The sequence below is a fragment of the Rhinopithecus bieti genome, unplaced genomic scaffold (genome assembly GCF_001698545.2).
Source record: "Rhinopithecus bieti isolate Rb0 unplaced genomic scaffold, ASM169854v2 scaffold_12077, whole genome shotgun sequence".
NCBI lineage: Eukaryota > Metazoa > Chordata > Mammalia > Primates > Cercopithecidae > Rhinopithecus > Rhinopithecus bieti.
This window is the reverse complement of record NW_016807340.1, coordinates 475,460-495,937: the sequence shown is the minus strand read 5'-3', so window position 1 is coordinate 495,937 and position 20,478 is coordinate 475,460. Positions and strand designations below refer to the sequence as shown.

The 20,478-nt window shown below is 38.5% G+C and overlaps 1 protein-coding gene across 1 annotated transcript in view; it reads right to left on the bottom strand.

Annotated features, from left to right (window-relative positions):
• Nucleotides 1-20,478, bottom strand: part of ZGRF1 (zinc finger GRF-type containing 1) — an 82,089-nt gene that overhangs the window by 53,544 nt on the left and 8,067 nt on the right. The window contains 5 exon segments of the mRNA XM_017881366.1: nucleotides 2,317-2,367; nucleotides 5,431-5,495; nucleotides 10,802-13,046; nucleotides 13,358-13,546; nucleotides 16,689-16,748. Coding sequence (XP_017736855.1) covers nucleotides 2,317-2,367; nucleotides 5,431-5,495; nucleotides 10,802-13,046; nucleotides 13,358-13,546; nucleotides 16,689-16,748 — 2,610 coding nt within the window.

Sequence of the window (20,478 nt, the reverse complement as noted above, 5' to 3'; positions counted from 1 at the left end):
CAAATGGTCACTTTCCTTTAATAACACTTATATATAAGCACAACTGCCAACCAATTAGCTCTTAAAAATATTCAACCTATATTTCAGAATTAGAATTTTCTTTTCCCTTTTTTTAGAGACAGGGTCTTGTTCTGTCACCCAGGCTGGACTGCAAGTGGCACAATCGTTGCTCACTGCAGCCTTGACCTCTGGGATCAAGTAATCCTCCTGCTTCAACCTCCTGAGTAACTGGGATTACAGGCATGTGCCACCACGCCACCTAATTATTTTTATTTAAAAAAATTTTTTTAGAGATGGCGTCTCACTGTATTGCCCAGACTGATCTCAAACTCCTGGCCTCAAATGATACTCCTGTCTTGGCTTCCCAAAGTGTTGGGATTACTGGTGTGAGCCACTGTGCCAAGCCAGAATTACAATTTTCCAAAATACAGTTTTCAAAATTAATTAGCATACTACTTTCTCTGCTGGAATAGTTCTTTTGCAATGTGTAGTTAATTATACTTTTAAAAATGAGGCAGAAGTGGCATTAAGGGTATCTTCAAAGAACACGCTGTTTTCAAAGTTCCTTCTATCACCAACATACATAAAGAGGTTGTTTCAGAGAGTTGTAGTAGGAAGAGCCATTATAAGCTGGGAACATGCCTATAATCCCAGCACTTTGGGAGGCAGAGGTTGGAGGATCACTTGAGGCCAGGAGTTTGAGACCAGCCTGAACAATATAGTCAGACTCCATCTCTACAAAATAAAAAAATAAAAAATAATTATCCAGCCATAGTACTGTGCACCTGTGGTCCCAGTTACTTGGGAGGCTGGAGGAGGATGGCTTGAGCACTGGAGGTCAAGGCTGCAGTGAGCTGTGACTGTGCCACTGCACTCTAGTCTGGGTGACAGAGTAAGAACCCATCTGAAAAAAGAAAAAAAAAAGAGCCATCACAAAAATACTAATGTACTCCTATTTTAAAGCTAAAACAGATTTAAATAATTTTATTGCAAAAGATTATTGAGACCTTTTCATTACTGTGGGATGACAGCATATTTTATTGTCTTGTTAAGAAGAGGGGATCACACTATGTCACATTGTGTGGTCCAGGCTGGACTCTATCTTCTCAGCTCAAATGATCCTCCTGCCTCAGCCTCCTAAGTTACTGGGATTACAGGCACAGGCCACTGCTCCTGGTTTTAACAGACTTTTAAAAAATATGTGATATTTAAGTGGCAACTTATTCTGAGGGAAAAAATAGTGATAGTGATACCTGTCCTTAAAAAATTTTAAACCTAGGCCGGGCGTGGTGGCTCAGGCCTATAATCCCAGCACTTTGGGAGGCCAAGGCAGGCAGATCGCCTGAGGTGGGGAGCTCGAGATCAGCCTGACCAACACGGAGAAACCCCATCTCTACTAAAAAAATACAAAATTAGTGAGGCGTGGTGGTGCATGCCTGTCATCCCAGCTACTCAGAAGGCTGAGGGAGAAGAATTGCTTGAACCTGGGAGGCGGAGGTTGCGGTGAGCTGAGATCGTGCCATTGCACTCCCGCCTGGGTGACAAGAGTGAAACTCTGTCTCAAAAAAAAAAAAAAAAATTAAGCCTTATTTTCCAAGTGAAAAAAAGACAAAATGTGATCATTTGTAAGCTAAATTTTGTAGTTGCCAATTGTTTATAATTTTATATGTGTAATATTGTTACATAAGAATGAAAAATGGCAAGTAACCATAATACAGGTGTTTTCTTTTTATTTTGTTCTGTTTTAGGCAACAGAGCTGTAGGGGTTAATTGTCAATGACTCATGGGTTTGGTAATGTTTGCAAGTCTGCAAACTAACTTCATGGTAAATAATCTGTTATTTAACCAAATTATATTGATCATATAGTACGTTTATACTAAATGAATATCACTACAAATGATTTCAAAAACTGACAATATATAATACAAACTTATATTTATTTATAAACTTAAAATTACACGCCATACCTATATATACAAATATAATTTGGCTAATTTTTTTTTTTTTTTGATACAGAGTCTTACTCTGTCACCCAGGCTGGAGTGCAGTGGTGTCATATCGGCTCACTGTAAGCTCTGCCTCCCGGGTTCACGCCATTCTCCTGCCTCAGCCTTCCGAGTAGCTGGGACTACAGGTACTTGCCACCATGCCCAGCTAATTTTTTGTAGTTTGGTAGAGACGGGGTTTCACTATGTTAGCCAGGATGGTCTCGATCTCCTGACCTCATGATCCACCCGCCTCAGCCTCCCAAAGTGCTGGGATTACAGGCGTGAGCCACCGTGTCTAGTGGCTAATTTATATTTTAAATAACTTACCTGCAAAGACTGAAGTGGTTCACTTAGTTCAACTTCATCTTCTTTTAGTATCTTAGGAAGAGAATATTAATTTAGATAAACCAATAGGCAATAATAATTTAGAAAACAAAAATATAAATTTCGGTTAGACTTAAGAAATACTAGGGCTGGGCGTGGTAGCTCACGCCTGTAATCCTAGCACTTTGGGAGGCTGAGATGGGCGGATCACCTGAGGTCAGGAGTTCAAGACCAACCTGGCCAACATGGTGAAACCCTGTCTCTACTAAAAACACAAAAATTAGCTGGGTGTGGTGGCGCATCCCAGCTACTCAGGAGGCTGAGGTAGGAGAATCGCTTGAACCCGGGAGGAGGAGGGTGTAGTGGGCCAAGATTGCGCCACTGCACTACAGTCTGGGCGACAAGAGTGAGACTCCGTCTCACAAAGAAAAAAAAAAGAAACACTAGAACACCATCACTAATATGAAATAAAAACTGGCCAGGCATTGTGGCTCATACCTCTAACCCCAACACTTTAGAGGCTGGGGTTGGAGGACTGCTTGAGTCCATGAGTTTGAGACTAGCCTGGGGAATACAGTGAAACCCCATCTCTACAAAAAATACAAAAGTTACTTATGTGCTGGCATGCACCTGTAGTCCCAGCTACTCAGGAGGCTGAGGCAGGAGAATCGCTTGAGCCCAGGAGGTCAAGGCTGCAGGAGCCAATCACGCTACTGCAGTCCAGCCTGGGCAACAGAGCAATAACCCGTCTCAGAAGAAAAAAATACATAAAAAGTAAAATCCTGATAAAACAGTATTGTCACTTAGCAAGAATTTAAAAAGCTTGGAAGGGTACTAGTAAAATGAAGTAAAATAAATATTCTAATTGTAAAACATTAAAATTTTTATATTTGAAAATGTCATGGCCAGACACAGTGGCTCATGCCTGTAATCCCAGCATTTTGGGAGGCCAAGGCAGGCGGATTACCTGAAGTCAGGAGTTCGAGACCAGCCTGGCAAACGTGGCAAAACCCCGTCTCTACTAAAAATACAAAAATTAGCTGGCGCATGGTGGCGTGTGCCTGTAGTCCCAACTTCCAGGAGGCTAAGGCAGGAGAATCGCTTGAACCCAGGAGGCAGAGATTGCAGTGAGCCAAGATTGCACCACTGCATTCCAGCCTGCGCAACAGAGCAAGACTCTGTCGCAAAAAAAAAGAAAGAAAAGAAAATATCAAGAACCCAAGAAAGAAAGTTGTTCCTAGCCTTCCAAATAATTACTTCTACTTCTGGAATCAAATCTAAGGAAAAAACTTAAAATGCAAACAATGATTTATGTGTAAAAACATTTATTAAAGGGTTACTTATAATAGCAAAATGCTGGAAATTATTTAAATGACCAAAACAGAGAACTATTTGTCCAAAGCACAAGACAAAGCATAGGATGGATGGTAAATAACTTTTAAAAGGTATGTTTAAGAAGAATTATTAATAATATGAGGTAATACGATGATATTAAGGGGAAAGGATATAAAACTATTTATATACATCAATCTAACCATTTTTTTTAACTGGACACACAAAAAAATCTGGAAACATTAATAAATATTCTGAGAAATAGGGTAAATTTTATTTTCTCTTCACTGTTTTCTATATTTAAAAAGAAAAAAATCAAGATTATTAAAAGGGGAAAAAAGGACCAGTAACATAGAAAATAAAGAAAGATATAAAAAGGAAGCAAGTGAGGCCGGGCCTAGTGGCTCATGCCTGTAATCCCAGCACTTTGGCAGCCTGAGGCGGGTGGATCACTTGAGGTCAGGAGTTGGAGATCAGCCTGGCCAACATGGTGAAACTCCGTCTCTACTAAAAATACAAAAATTAGCTGGGAGTGGTGGTGCACACCTGTAATCCCAGCTACTTGGGAGGCTGGGGCAGGAGAATCACTTGAACCTGGGAGGTAGAGGCTGCAGTAAGTCAAGATGGTGTCACTGCACTCCAGCCTGGGCAAAAGAGACTCCATCTCAAAAAAAAATAAAACAAAATAAAAGGAGGCAAGTGAAACATTCTACTTGCTTTTGTTCCAAACATGTCTGTAGAAAGACCAGTGCCATATAATGAAAGAAATGACCCTCCAGAAGTGCTAATGGCATCCCCATTGAGTTAGAAACAGTCATCTAGATGATTTATCCTAGAATTTCAATTCATCCTAATTAGAATTATTATTTTTTATATAACTACCATGGTTCCCAAACTGTGCAACAAGGTACTCTGAGGTGGCACAATGAACCCACAGGAGCTCCACAAGGTGTTTTACATGTAGGGAAACAGTATCACCTGACATCTGTCTGACACCTAATGAACTACTAACTCCAGGTCTGTTTCTATATCAGATCTTGCTACATTTCTTTCGATGACATCATGCCTTTGTGAAGCTGAGTTCTGAGAAACTGCTTTGATAAAAAGCAATTATCATAAGAAAATCAATGTGTAACAAGAAATAAGGTGGTGTTACCTAACCTATTCCAAGGTTTGAGAAGTCGTATAGTGCCCAACAGAGGGACACATTCCATTAGTAACTGTGGGGTTTTTTTGGTTTTGTTTTTGTTTTTTTTGAGATGGAGTCTCACTCTTGTTGCCCAGACTGGAGTACAATGGTGTGATCCCGGCTCACTGCAACCTCCGCCTCCCAGGTTCAAGCGATTCTCCTGCCTCGACCTCCTGAGTAGCTGAGATTATAGGCACATGCCACCATGCCTGGCTACTTTTTGTATTTTTAGTAGCGATGGGGTTTCACCACATTGGCTAGACTGATCTCGAACTCCTGACCTCAGGTATCTGCCTGCCTCGGCCTCCCAAAGTGCTGGGATTACAGGCGTGAGCCCCTGCGCCGAGCCATGTAACTGTGTTTTTTAACAAACAAAATGCTAACATAGGAAATACTTGAGTTGCTTAATACTACTAACTACATAATAAACACAACTGTTAGGTATTTCTTCTGGCTGAGGAAGGCAATGAAAAAATTAGATACAGGAGGAGTCATGAACCAAGATAGCCTGGGACTATATTACTATAATTCTATTACAAATTATAGAAAGTTCTTATCAAAATAAAAGAACATATTCTTAGAGAAAAAACCTGTACCTGTTGACAATCCTTGTGCAGATGAGGAGACTTTGGTGAAACTACTGTAATAAATGGTTTCCTCACTGTAATGGAGAAAAGAAATAATCATATCATTGTTATATATAGCAGTACTCTAAAATTTAACTTATTCCTAAAACTGAAGCAAGGAATATAACTTAAATTTTAAGATCAGACGATCTTGGTTAATTGTTCAATTTAGAAAGTAGCATTTGAGGATTCACTGTACTGTTCTGTTTAGACTAAAACATTTTATGATAAAATTTAAAATATTTAAAATGAAAGCCTTTTACTTTCTAAGTCAATAGTAGGAATGTTTCCTTGTACTCCTTTTTTACACTAATTAAAAAATAAATACTAACCCAATAGTTAATAACCTATGCTAAAAATGCTAAAATGCTAAAATGAAGTACTGGACAACTGTTAGGAACAAGGAAGTCAAGACTCCCAGTATACTGTTGCTATGTGCAAACATAGACAAGAAAAACCGAGTCAGGCATGGTGGCTCAAGGCTGTAATCCCAGCGCTTTAGGAGGCCAAGGCAGGTAGATCACTTGAGGCCAGGATTTCAAGACCAGCGTGGCCAACATGGTGAGACCTCGTCTTTACTAAAAATACAAAAATTAACCAGACATGGTGGTGCACAACTGTAATCCCAGCTACTCGGGAAGCTGAGGCAGGAGAATCACTTGAACTCGGGAGGTGGAGGTTCCAGTGAACTAAGGTTGCGCCACTGCACTCCACCCAGGCCACAGCCTGGGTGACAGTGAGACCATGTCTCAAACAAAAGAAAAAAGAAAAACAGCACTTCATGCTATTTCTAGTCTATCTTAAACCCATTTTTACTATGGCTTAAGAAAAAAATTCTATATTCTAAAAAATTCACTCAACAATTATTTTCCAAGTGCAGTGTGCCAAAAACTAGGGAAACAGCAGTGAAGATGACAAAAAAAAATTCCTTGAAAAAAGAGAGACACAAAAGACAAATAACTAAACCAGACAAATTCAGACTATGATACAAAAGGGTATCTCATTGAACAGTGATATGATACAGAACGATTTTTGATACAGGAATTAGAAAAGTTTCTCATGGGAAGTAACATTTAAGTTGAGACTTGAAGAAAAAATTCAGCTATGACAAGGGTAAAAGTGTTCAGGTAAAAGGCTGAACACAAAACAGCAGAAAACTTGGCAAGTATGCAGAATGGAAAGGAGTGCAGGGTGGCTAGTTTTGCCAGCTTATCAGGTATCCATTTAAAAATAGAATTTTTTTTTCTTAAAAAAGTACATATTCAATCATCTCTCTCTTCTAAAATCACAAAAAGACTAATTTTAAGTGATAATTATGGCAAAAAATCATAGCTATAACTAGTGTAAACTTCATTTTTAGGCTATTGCTATTTATGATTTCATTATTTTCCTGCTAAAATTCAGAATAAAATAAACTAAACAATAATTTTGGAACTTGACATTTCTAAAGTTTTTAAAAACACTGGATGAAAATTGATGTTGTTTTCCTTTACTGCCTTTGCTCCAGAAAAACATTCTAAATTAACATTTCTAAGCTATATACAATTATCTCACAACAAATTTAGAAATTTAACACTTTCACACATTCTAAATTGGTAGCAAAAGTTATTCTTCTCTAATTTTGCTTTAAACGTCATAAAAGTACGTTATACTCTAGTGATTCAATCTTCTCAAACTGTCTCAAGCAACCAACTTAATTCTTTTTAGAGAAATATATTTATATCAAAAAAGCGAATTTAGTCGATCATTACTCATGGATTCTGCCTACTCCCTACAGTTTATTTGTAACCCCTAAATCAGTATTTGCTATACTTTCATGGTCTTTGCAGACATACATAAAGCAGCAAAAAACAAATTGCCTGAAACGCATGTTCTCAAGGCAACACTCTGGCTTCTTGGTTTAGCTTATGTTGTAAACAATTATCTTTTTCATGGCCGTTTAGTGCCACATTTTTCATTTTTGTGCTATTTATTGGTAACTTCACTACTTAAAATGTCCCCAAAGAGGCCAGGTGCCGTGGCTCACATCTATAATCCCAGCACTTTGGGAGGCTGAGGTAGTCGGATCACCTGAGGTCAGTTCAAACCAGCCTGGCCAATATAGCGAAACCCCATCTCTAATAAAAAAATAAAAATTAGCTGGGTATGGTGGCACACGCCTGTAGTCCCAGCTCTTCGGGAGGCTGAAGTGGGAGAATTGCTTGAACCCAGGAGGCAGAGGTTGCAGTGAGCCAAGATCGCCCCACTGTACTCCAGCCCAGGCAATAAACTGAGACTCTGTGTCAAAAAAAAAAAAAAAAAGGCCCCTAAGAATAGTGCTGTCTAGTGTTCCAAGGGCAAGACTGTGATATTCCTTATAAGTGTGTTAGGTAAGTTTTTTACAGGTAAGTTACATGGCTGTTGGCTATGAGTTCAATGTTAATGAATCAATAATATATATTAAATAAGGTTCTTTAAGCAGAAACATACATAAAACAAGGTTATGTATTCACAAATTAATGAAAATGTTCTGACCACAGGCTTGCAGGACCCTAACCCTGTATTTCCCATAGGAGCAAGGTTTATTGTTTACTAATTACATGTTTGCAGTGACTTCACAGAACTATTGCAAATAATCAGAATCAACTGTAATTTTCTTTCCAACTTGATGAGAGAAACAAGTTGGTTTCCCAAATTTTTTTTTTTTTTTTTTTTTGAGATGGAGTCTTGCTCTGTCACCCAGGCTAAAGTGCAGTGACACAATCTCTACTCACTGCAACTTCCACCTCATAGGTTCAAGCTACTCTCCTGCCTCAGCCTCCCAGTAGCTAAGATTACAGGTCCCCACCACCACACCCGACTAATTTTTATATATTTTATTAGAGATGGGGTTTCACCATGTTGGCCAGGCTAATCTTGAACTCCTAACCTCTGGTGATCTGGCCACCTCAGCCTCCCAAAGTGCTGGGATTATAGGCGTGAGCCACCACCTGGTCTTCAAAACTAAATTCTATAATCCCTAAATCTTCACGCTAGAACTTTATGTTCTTATATGATATTATATAACTTTATCTACTCATATTTATTTTTCATTAAAGCTTTTTACTTTTTTTTTTTTTTTTTTTTTTGAGATGGGAGTTTCACTCTTATTGCCCAGAAGTGCAATGGCGCAATTTCGGCTCACTGCAACCTCTACCTACCGGGTTCAAAGGATTCTCCTGCCTCAGCCTCCCGAGTAGCTGGGATTACAGGTGCCTGCCACAATGCCCATCTAATTTTTTGTATTTTTAGTAGAGACATGGTTTCATCATGTTGGCCAGACTGGTCTCGAACCCCTGACCTCAGGTGACCCACCCACCTTGACCTCCCAAAGTGCTGGGATTACAGGCATGAGCTACCGTGTCCGGCTACTTTTAATATTTTAGAAAACAAACTAACAATTATCTTCAAACTTAACTACATTTCAAATAATCATTTTAGTAGGTACAATAAGTTATGTATATTTTTCTCAGGAATCACATGAGATACTCAAAGTTCAATTTTACCTTTTGAAAGTAGTGCATTGTTCATTTACATTCAAATGTATATTATTTACTATTATATTCTTTAAAATACAATGCTGTTGCCAGTGTACCATAAGGAAAGTCAAAAGATCAATGACATACTGAAAGAAAACATTTACAACATATATCATAAAGGGCTAATATCTCTAATATATAAAGAACTCTACAAATCAAGAATTAAAAAGCCAGACAAAAGGGTAGACAGAAAAGATAGTTCATGGAAAAATATATACAAACGATGTTTAAACATAAGATGCTCAATTTCACCTGTAGTAGTAAAAACACAAATTTAAAATAACACTGAAAAGGTCAGAAGTGGTGGCTCATGCCTGTAATGCCAGCACTCTGGGAGGCTGATGTGGGTGGATCACTTGAGGTCAGGAGTTCGAGACCAGCTTGACCAACATGGTGAAACCATCTCTACTAAAAATACACAATTAGCCAGGTGTGGTGGACACACCTGTAATCCCAGCTGAGGCAGGAGAATCGCTTGAACCTGGGAGGCAGAGTTTGCAGTGAGCTGAGATCACATCACTGCACTTCAGCCTGGACAAGAGTGAAACTCCGTCTCAAAATAAAATAAAATAAAATTAAATAAATAAATAAAATAAAAAATACACTGAAAAGCCATTGCTCATCTATCAGAATGGCAAACATTCAAAAGCTGGGCAATACACAATTGGCAAGGCTGTGGAGAAACACCCAGTCTCATACATTACTCATGGGAATGAGAAATGATTAATTCCTATAAAGAGAACTTTGAAGTATCTCTAAAACTGAGGCAGGAGAATCGCTTGAACCCAGGAGGTGGAGGTTGCAGTGAGCTGAGATCGTGCTATTGCACTCTAGCCTGGGTAACAAGAGTGAAACTCTGTCCTAAAAAGAAAAAAAGACAGACACAATTATGGAACAGAGGAAAGAGGGAAAAGAACTCTCTGGTATAGGATTGGAATTAGAGGTATCAATATGAACTCACTTTTTAAAAAAAAAATGTATTCCCTAGTACCTGTCCAAAAATGAATAATAAGAATAGATGTAATTAGCTAAGCATGGTGGTGCATGCCTGTAATCCCAACTACTTGGGAGGCAGAGGCTGCAGTGAGTCACTCCAGCCTGAGTGACAGTGAGACTGTCTCAAAAAAAAAAAAAAAATACACACATACACACACATACGTACATATATATGTACATTTTTTGACATATATTAACTTAAATGTGCCAATGTACGCTTATACATGCATAGAATGTTTATGGAAGGATATCCTAGATGAAAACTGTAGCTAATTCTGAAGGGTAGACTGAGGGATGTGGTTGGATGGGGACTTTTTTTTTTTTTTTTTGAGACGGAGTCTCACTTTCTCACCCGGGCTGGAGTGCAGTGGCCGGATCTCAGCTCACTGCAAGCTCCGCCTCCCGGGTTCACGCCATTCTCCTGCCTCAGCCTCCCGAGTAGCTGGGACTACAGGCGCCCGCCACCTCGCCCGGCTAGTTTTTTTGTATTTTTTAGTAGAGACGGGGTTTCACCGTATTAGCCAGGATGGTCTCGATCTCCTGACCTCGTGATCCGCCCGTCTCGGCCTCCCAAAGTGCTGGGATTACAGGCTTGAGCCACCGCGCCCGGCCGGATGGGGACTTTTCATTGGTATTATTCTCTATTAACATTGGTTTTACTAAGTACATGTATTACCTATTTAAACATTATGTAATTCTTTAATGTAGCACCCAGAACTATTATCTTCTTTCTTTATAGCTCTTTGAGCTATAAAGAAAACAATCCAAAATAGACACGCAATTCTAACCTTCAGGACTGCTATCTGGCTCATATGTCTGTTGAGTTCCTTGCTGAAAGACAGTATTTTTCTTTCTCAATATTTCCAAACTGTCTAAAGCAGTACGGTGTTCAGATAGTGACTTTAAAATAGAAATGGTATTTACTAATCCAGAAAGTTCTGAAGAATTTCTAGGATTCCAGTATTGTTTGCCTTCTCTGGCAGTTTCAACCTCAACATGGTCAGGGAGTGGACTTCTAATCTTTCCCAAATCTTCAGGTTCAGATATATGTGCTTCTGTGTCTTTGGAAATAAGATGCTTTTTTCCCAGTGGGTAAAACAAAGAATTGGAAATGTGGGTATTTGATTTATCAAGTTCAATACATTCAGAGTGATTCTGATTGGTATTTAATAGTTGGACACTGTTGTCACTACTAGAAGTTGAGGGTAAAACATGTTCAACATTTTTGTCTAAGTCATTTCCCAAAATAAAAGGCTGAGGTTGAGCATCTTCTGAAAATAGATTACTGTTTTCAGCAGTCTGATTTTGAATATGAGGAATATGTAAATTCATGTTTATACCTTTAGATTTATTTGGGAGTAAAGCAAAATCATAGTTACTTCTGACTTCTTGAATAGGTTTATTAGAATCTTCTTTATTATCTATGTGTACAGCATCAGTCCACTTGAAAGATTGAAAATTGCTCCATGTGTCACTATACTCCTCCATTTCTTTTCCAGTGTTTTCAGCTTTACAAATTCCCATGTCAAAACCCACATAAGTTTTATCACAAAACTGTGATGGCAGAGTCTCTTTAACAGGAAATGTCACTGTAGGTTTGCCACTAACAGATGTTAAGAGTCGTAAATGTTCACCTTCAATCTCTTCACAGTTTGTATTCTCAGACCTCTTCTGAACACATGAATTGCCATCATTAACCAAAATGTCCTTTACCCAACTCTCTGAATCCTGGGAAATTTTGTTGCTTTCCTGTGATTCCTCCTCAGTGTCACTGGTCTCAAAATTGTTCAGATTAAAAGTTACCTCCAAAAATGGTTGTGTTACATTACTCAGTGATTCATGAATACTATTAAGACTTTCATTATCCATTTTACTTTCAGAAATCATGTCTGTAATGTCATCAGAGATTCTAGAATTATTACTAGATTCAACTTGGAGATGTTTCAGTTCCGGCAGAGATGACTCTGATTGTTCATACTCCTTTTCTGGTGTTCCACATGTATTTACCTCCTGAGCATTTTCTTTAATGAGAACTGATCCTTTAATGCAGACCTTGTCATTTTGATTAAAAGATATTTTATTATCTTCTTGAATGTCAGATTCTGACAATGTACCATCATTTTCTGCACTGCTACAAGTAACCTGTAAGCTACTGCTTTCACTGAATGAAGGAATTTGTAATTTTACTTCCTGATTCCAGGATTGATCATTATTACCGACTGACTTGTCTACATTATACTTTTTCCCCTCTTCAGCACATGTTTCAAAGAACTGTGTATTTTTTTGTAATGAAAGGTCTTTCAAATTATAATTTATATCATCTTCCTGGGCCTTGGTTTTCCTTTCTGTATCATTCCCATCTACAGTAGAACGTATAGGTGAACTCTGTGAGGATAAATACATGGCCCACCGGCTTTTATTTCTCATGGTATTTTCTGATTGATACTGGTAGTATAAATTTTCTGTGCTCTTCATCTCAGCACACTCTTCCTGTTGAATTAGGTGCTTTGGTTTAGTAGCAATTTTTAAACTTCCCTGTGGTTGTTTTTGAGGAAAACGCTCTGTCATCTCAGAATTTAGTTCCTCACATGTACTAGATGATTCAGACTTCAGAAGAGCTAATATCTGTGCTTTGCTTCTGATGTTTTGTGAAACTCCTGAACAGTGAGATGACAAACTATCTCTTTTCACAGGCTCATTGGTCAGTAAGTCTGAAAGCTTATTTCCAGAATTGATAGGAGAGCAAAAATACTTTTCTTCACACAGCACTTTTGGGTTAATCTGGAAAGATGGAGAAAAAACTGAAGAAAAATCCATGGCATTTCTCTCTCTGTTCTTGTAAGTCACAGTGTTCTCAGGGTCTGCCAGTATATTATTTACATCTTTATTGCCAACAGTAGGAAACAAAGGAGGCATGCTGTAGAATGGAGAAAAAATAGTAGAGCCAGGTTTCTTAGCATCATGTGATACAGCTGATTCACCACTTTCCGTAATAACCATTTTCTTCGGAACCTGACGTGGTCCTTGAAAATCCTGAAAATAGTAAAATAACTGTTAGCTGTACCACTACCCATAAAGAAAATGTGAAGTGAACTGGCTAAGAAAAAAAAAGATGAAGGAGTGTTTCTGCTTTGCCTAAGGTAAAGTAATATTTCAGATTTAAAGTTTGTTAAAATACATTCATTTGTAATAAGATTTTTCAAAGTAGGGTTTATTTCCTTTCTACCTAAGTATACTATGAGGTGCCCTTTGAATGACAGAGTACAATAACTTCGAAATTCACCACTTTTTGAGACAATTTAATAAATATATTTTGATGTATTATTTTCCACACCAAAACTTACAGTAAACTTCCTTTTTAAGCCAGAAGGCTGACATCCACGAGATCGGCCAGAGGATATAAATCTCCTTGAATTTAACTCTGGTGCTTCTTTATTGACATTCTGCTTAACAATACCTATGGCTCCAGCAACTTTAACTTCTTCAACTGTGATTAAGTATCGATCACTTTCTAATTCATCTCCAGGTTTCACCTAAAAGAATAAATGTCAAAATCACATACATCTAATTATTTGATTATCTATGTATTCCAGGATGCTCACTAGCACTAAGACACAATCGGTGTTCAATAAATAGGTGTTGAACGAATAAATCAGTAACTAAAGTCTTCAATTATTTTTTATTATGTACTCATTAACTATCAATAAGCACAAAAAAGGACAATAATATAATTTTTAAATTTCTCTAATTTGTTTATTCAACAACACACATTAGAGCTAGGTGTGGTAGCTCACACCTGTAATCGCAAGACTTTGGGAGACCAAGACAAGAGGACTGCTTGAAGCCAAGAGTATGAGACCAGCCTGGGCAAAATATTCAGATCCTATCCCTACAAAAAATTTTTATATTAAATTAGCCCGACAGGATGGGATGGCTTATGCCTGTAATCCCAGCACTTCAGACGCCAAGTCAGGGGGAATGCTTGAAGCCTGGAGGTCAAGACCACCCTAGTCAACATAGCAAGACCCGTCTCTACAAAAAACATTTTTAAAAATTAGCCATGCATGGTGGAATGCACCTATAGTCCCAGCTATTTGGGGGGATGAGGTGGGAGGATGATTTGAGCCTAGGAGGTCAGGACTGCAGTGAGCGGTTATCACACCACTGCTCTGTAGCCTAGGTGACAGAGTGAGACCCTGTCTCAAAAAAAAAAAAAAAAAAAAAAAATTAGCCAGGTATGGTGGCATGTTCCTATAGTGTCAGCTACTTGAAAGGCTGAGGTGGAAGGATCCCTTGAGCCCAGGAGTTTGAGGCTGCGGTAAGCTATGATCACACTACTATACTCCAGCCTGGATGACAGAGTGAGACAATGTCTCTAAAAACAAAATTAAATTAGTAAATAATATTACATACTGGGGACTTATATGAGGCCCCTTGTTACATACTAGGGATACAAAGACAAAAAAAAAAATGCCTCCTCTCAAGCAATTCACTTAGAATCCATACAGCTAAGTGTAACTTTTCAAAAATTAGAGTTATTAGCAACTATATATCTTTAAATGAATAAGATACTCATAATTATCACAAATTAAACATTATTATAAATCATTACAGTTGCTTAAATAATCATATTCTAAAAATGCATTTTAATCACATTAATGAGTAAATGTAGTACTTGCCACCACCTCTGACTGCAGCATAAAAATAAGATTATTGCTAGGCACAGTGGCTCATGCTTGTAATCCCAGCACTTTGGGAGACCGAGGCGGGTGTATTTTTAGTAGAGAAGGGGTTTCTCCATGTTGGTCAGGCCGGTCTTGAACTCCTGACGTCAGGTGATCCACCCGCCTCGGCCTCCCAAAGTGATGGAATTACAGGCGTGAGCCAGCGCGCCCGGCCCAAAATGATTTTTAAGATGAAATAATAGTAGTTACCACCAATCAAACCATATACTAAGATACTGATTCTCCTAGACCCTTCTAAAAATATATAAAAGTACCATAACCACTACTGATGTCATGTAAAATTTCAAAATGAATTAAATCCTATGGCCAAAATTAAACATCATCATCATCATAGTATCCATTTTAACACATTTAGAATCACTGTACTAGGCCAGGTGCAGTGGCTCATGCCTGTAATCCCAGCACTTTAGGAGGCCAAGGCACGTGGATCACTTGAGTTCAGGAGTTCAAGACCAGTCTAGTCAACATGGTGAAACACCATCTCTACTAAAAATACAAAAACTTAGTTGGGTATGGTGGCACACACCTGTAATCTCAGCTACTCGGGAGGCTGAGGAAGGAGAATCACTTGAACCCAGGAGGCAGAGGCTGCAGTGAGCCGAGATTGTGCCACTACACTCCAACCTGGGCAACAGAGGGAGACTCCAACTCAAAAAAAAAAAAGAATCACTATACTAACTAAAACTGCTAGGCATTTTACAAAAGTTATTTCTAACCTTCAGACTGACCCTGTAAGTAAAGTCTGTCTGTGATCTACATTTTACATCAGAGAAGTTAGATTACATTTTACATCAGAGAAGTTAGATACAGAGTTTAGGTGGGCCAGGAAGTATTTATAACTGGGAAATGAACCCAGAATGACCAACTTTAATATCCTAATTCTTCACTAAAATATGCCTTTAGTTCTCTTTCTATGCTTTTCCTCTTTGAGAGGAAAAACACAAACTACATATTTGATAGAATACCTTATTTACATACTTGTTTTTAACTTTTAAGTTCAGGGGTACATGTGCAGGTTTGTTATATAGGTAAACCCGTGTCATGGGGGTTTATTATACAGATTACTTTATCACCGAAGTATTAAGCCTAGTACCCATTATTTTTTCTGATCCTCTTCCTCCTCCTACCCTCTCTGCATCCTCCAGTAGGCCCCAGTGTCTGTTGTTCCCCTCTGTGTCCATACATTCTCATCATTTAGCTCCCACTTACATGTGAGAACATGTAATATTTGGTCTTCTATGTTCCTGCATTAGTTTGCTAAGGATAATGGCCTCCAGCTCCATTCATATTCCTGTAAAGGAACATGATCTCATTCTTTTTTATGGCTGTACTTCATGGTATATTTGTATCTCATTTTCTTTATCCAGTCTATCACTGATGGGCATTTAGGTTGATTCCGTGTCTTTGCTACTATGAATAGTGCTACAATGAACATGCATGTGTCTTTATGGCAGAACAACTTATATTCCTTTCAGTATATACCCAGTTATAGTTCTCTTGGGTTGAATGGTAGTTCTGTTTTTAGGTGAGAGAATATTATACTTAAATGAGAATATGTCACAAAAAATTTCCCACAGTAGACCTCTGCCTATGAAAAAATCATGTAGTAGAATTAGACTCTAGAATCACCTCCCGGGATCAAATCTCAGCCTTCCTACCACTGTAACTCTATGAACATGAGCAAGTTACTTAACCTTTCTGCACTGCACTCCTAATCTATAAAAACCAGGGTTTTTTTTTAGATTATAAAAAATCAGTTGTAGAGATTAAAGGAAACATATCTAAAAGGTTTTAGCACAAAGTCTAGTTATAACGTTCAACAAATACTAACTATAATTATTAGTATTATGACTACATTAACAATATTCATAAAGGATTTAAAGAGATTTTTAAATAATAACTTAAAAATAAGATAAACACACTAAAATACCTCAAGGCATTTAAGGAACACACTCTCCAAACATGCTCCTTTGTCATCATATAAAATTGCCTGTATAAAAACAAAATAAAGGTTAAAAAGGAACAACACAATTATGCTTTTCTTAAACATCTTCAAGAGGAAATAAGTAATTGTTATATAAGTCATCATATAACGAAAGGATTACATTTGAACTTGGATTTGAAAATGCATCTATTTTGAATGTTTATTATGCATCAGTCTGTGTAAGAGAGTAAAGGCATACATAAAATAAATTCAAGAACTTAATTGCTACCAGGAGGATATTAGAATGAAACTGGGAAGAGGCTGAGTGCAGTGGCTCACGCCCGTAATCTCAACACTTTGGGAGGCTGAGGCAAGTGGATCACCTGAGGTCAGGAGTTCCAGACCAGCCTGGCCAACATGGCAAAATCCCGTCTCTTCTAAAAATACCAGCTGAGGCAGGAGAATTGCTTGAACCCAGGAGGCAGAGGTTGCAGTAAGCTGAGATCACGCCACTGCATTCCAGCCTGGGCAACAGAGCGAGACTTCATCTCAATTAAAAAAAAAAAAAATTGGGAAGAAAATATAATTGAAACACATTAAAGGGGACAAACAGGAGACAAGATCATTTCAAGAGATTATTGCAATGGGATGGTATACAGGATAAAGGAGATGATTAGCACTTAAAATAAGGTATTGGCATTCAGGAGGATAAGACAATTGTTTACGAGGTATAATGAATAAAACTTGTTAAATGTGAGGGTTAAGGGGGGAAAAAAGGATGCTAAGGTGATTACCATTTTCTAGCTTTCCCCTTATGTCTCTAGCCCTTTTTCATAGCAATTTTTCCACTAGCCCCTTTAATACTGGTGTTTCCATCACTTTGGAAAACAGTCTGGCAATTACTTAAAAGATTAAACAAAATTCCCACATTACCCAGCAATTCCACTCCTAGGTATATGCCCAAGAGAAATAAAAACATATGTCTATACAAAAACCTGCACATTAATGCTCATAGCAGCATTATTCATAATAGCCAAAAAGTTGAAGTAACCCAAAAGTATATCAACTGTATTACGAATGGATAAACAAAACATGACGTATTGGGCTCGGTACACAGCTCGTGATGTAATCCCAGCTACTCCAGGTACTCTGCAGGCTGAGATGAAAGGATTACCTGAGACCAGAAGTTCAAGATCAATCCAGGGAACAAAGCAAGACTCTTATCTCCAAAAAATTTCTTTTATTTGCCAGACACGGTGGTGTAAGACTAAGTAGTCCCAACTACTTTGGAGACTAAGGCAGAGGGATTGTTTGAGCCTAAGAGTTTGAGGCTACACTGAACTATGATTGCACCACTGCAATCCAGCCTGGGCGACAGAGCAAGTCCCTGTCTATTGAAAAAAAGAAAATCATGCCAGGTGCAGTGGCTCATGCCTATAATCCCAGCACTTTGAGAGGCTGAGATGGGCGGATCACCTGAAGTTGGGAGTTCGAGACCAGCCTGACCAATATGGAGAAACCCCGTCTCTACTAAAAATACAAACTTAGTTGGCCTTCGTGGCACATGCCTGTAATCCCAGCTACTCAGGAGGCTAAGGCAAGAGAATCGCTTGGACCAGGGAGGCGGATGTTATGGTGAGTTGAGATCACACCATTGCACTCCAGCCTGGGCAACAAGAGCGAAACTCCGTCTCAAAAAAAAAAAAATTACATGGCAATAAAAAATAAAATATATATGACGATACATGCTTCAACATGGAAGAATCTTGAAAATATTATGCTAAATAAGACTTATTCACAAAAGACTACTTATTATATAATTTCATTCATGCAAAAATGTCCAGAATAGGTAAAACTATAGAGACAGTAAGTAGATTTGTGTTTGCGTAGGGCTGGGGGCTGGGTACTGAGTAGTAGCTGCCAATGAGTATGAGATTTCTTTTGGTGGTGACAAAAATATGCCACATTTAAATTGTGCTGATGGTTGCAAAACTGTGAAAATACTAAAAATCACTGAATGGGTGAATCGAAGTGTGTGAAGTGTGAATTATATCTCAATAAAGCTGCTAAAAAAAATTGGTATTCTTGTCCTTCTTTTAATTTGATACACCCTCCCTGAGCACTATCATCCATATAAATCAGATCATGTTATGCTCCTGCTCAAATCATTCCCACGTCTCTACAGCTCCCTAAGAATAACAAAAGTTCTTTCCATAGCCAGTGAGGCTTATATAATCCCTTTTATCTCCATTCTCGCCCTTGCTCACTCCGTTCCAACCACACTAATGTCCTTGTTATTGCCTTTCACTAGACATACATATTCATTTAATTTAGCGGTCTCTCTCCTCCGTGTTATTTCCATCAAGTCAGGGATTTATCTGTTTTGTTCCCTGCTGTATTTCTTAGAACAGTGTGTAACTCACTCGGATGCTCAAAAAATATTTGTTGAATAAATGAACACACTCCAATAGCTTCAAATACCATCTAAAAGCCAAGGACTTCCAATCTACTAGTAGTCGGGATCTCCTTCCTGAGGTCTAGATCTCTACAGCTAATTATGTGAGTATTTCTGTGATACTTCAAATTTATTTATTTATTTAATTTATTTTTTCTTTTTTTGAGACTGAGTCTCACTCTATCACCCAGGCTAGAGTGCAGTGGCATGATCTCAGCTCACTGCAACCTCCATCTCCTGGATTCAAGCAATTCTAGGGCCTCAACCTCTCGAGTAGCTGGAATTACAGGCACCCGCCACCATGCCTGGCTAATTTTTACATTTTTAGTAGAGACAGGGTTTTACCACGTTAAGCAGGCTGGTCTGGTCTCAAACTCCTGACCTCAGGTGATCTGCCCGCCTCAGCCTCCCAAAGTACTAGGATCACGGGCATGAGCCACCGTACCCAGACTCAAATTTATTATATTCAATATGGAACTAAAAATCTTGATTGTTCCCATTAACTTATTTTTCTTTTTGAAATATTTCATTTTGGGAAATAAATACACAAACCTAAGTCATTCTGGATTCTCCTCTCACCTTCTATATCCAAGATTTAAGAGGCTATATTTTCATAATTTATCTATAATCATTCTTTTTCTCCATCGTCATTGCTAATGTCTGCTTGGTCAGACCTCCATTACTTTTTGTCTAGATTATTCTACAGCCTCTACTATAGGTCTTTGAAATCCAGTCTGACTTTCATCCTACACAACTTTTACACTGCTGCCAAACCAATCTTTCTAAAATACAAACATAGCCGGGCGTGGTGGCTCACATCTGTAATCCCAGCACTTTAAGAGGCCAAGGAGGGTGGAACATCTGAGGTCAGGAGTTTGAGACCAACCTGGCCAACATGGTGAAACCCATCTCTACCAAAAATACAAAAATTAGCCAGGTGTTGTGGCACATGCTTGTAATCCCAGCTACTCAGGAGGCTGAGGCCCAAGAATCACTTGTGCCCAGGAGGCGGAGGCTGTAGTGAGCCAAGATCGTGCCACTGTACTCCAGCCTAGGTGACGGAGCAAGACTTTGTCTCAAAAAAATAAAACAAAATAAAATACAAATATGATATGTCACTCTTGTTCTCATAATTCTTCATTAGCTCGTAGGGCTGAGCACACGAAGTTCTTCATGATATGGTTCCTGTCTACCTCTTTAGCTTTATACTGCATCATTTCCCAATATGGGGCCTTCATTTCAGCTAGATTTAAATGCTTATAGTTCCCCACATTTCGTATCATTTCATACATTCAGGTTGTTGGGACTAGGACACAATATTCAGCTCCCTTCCCCTTAACT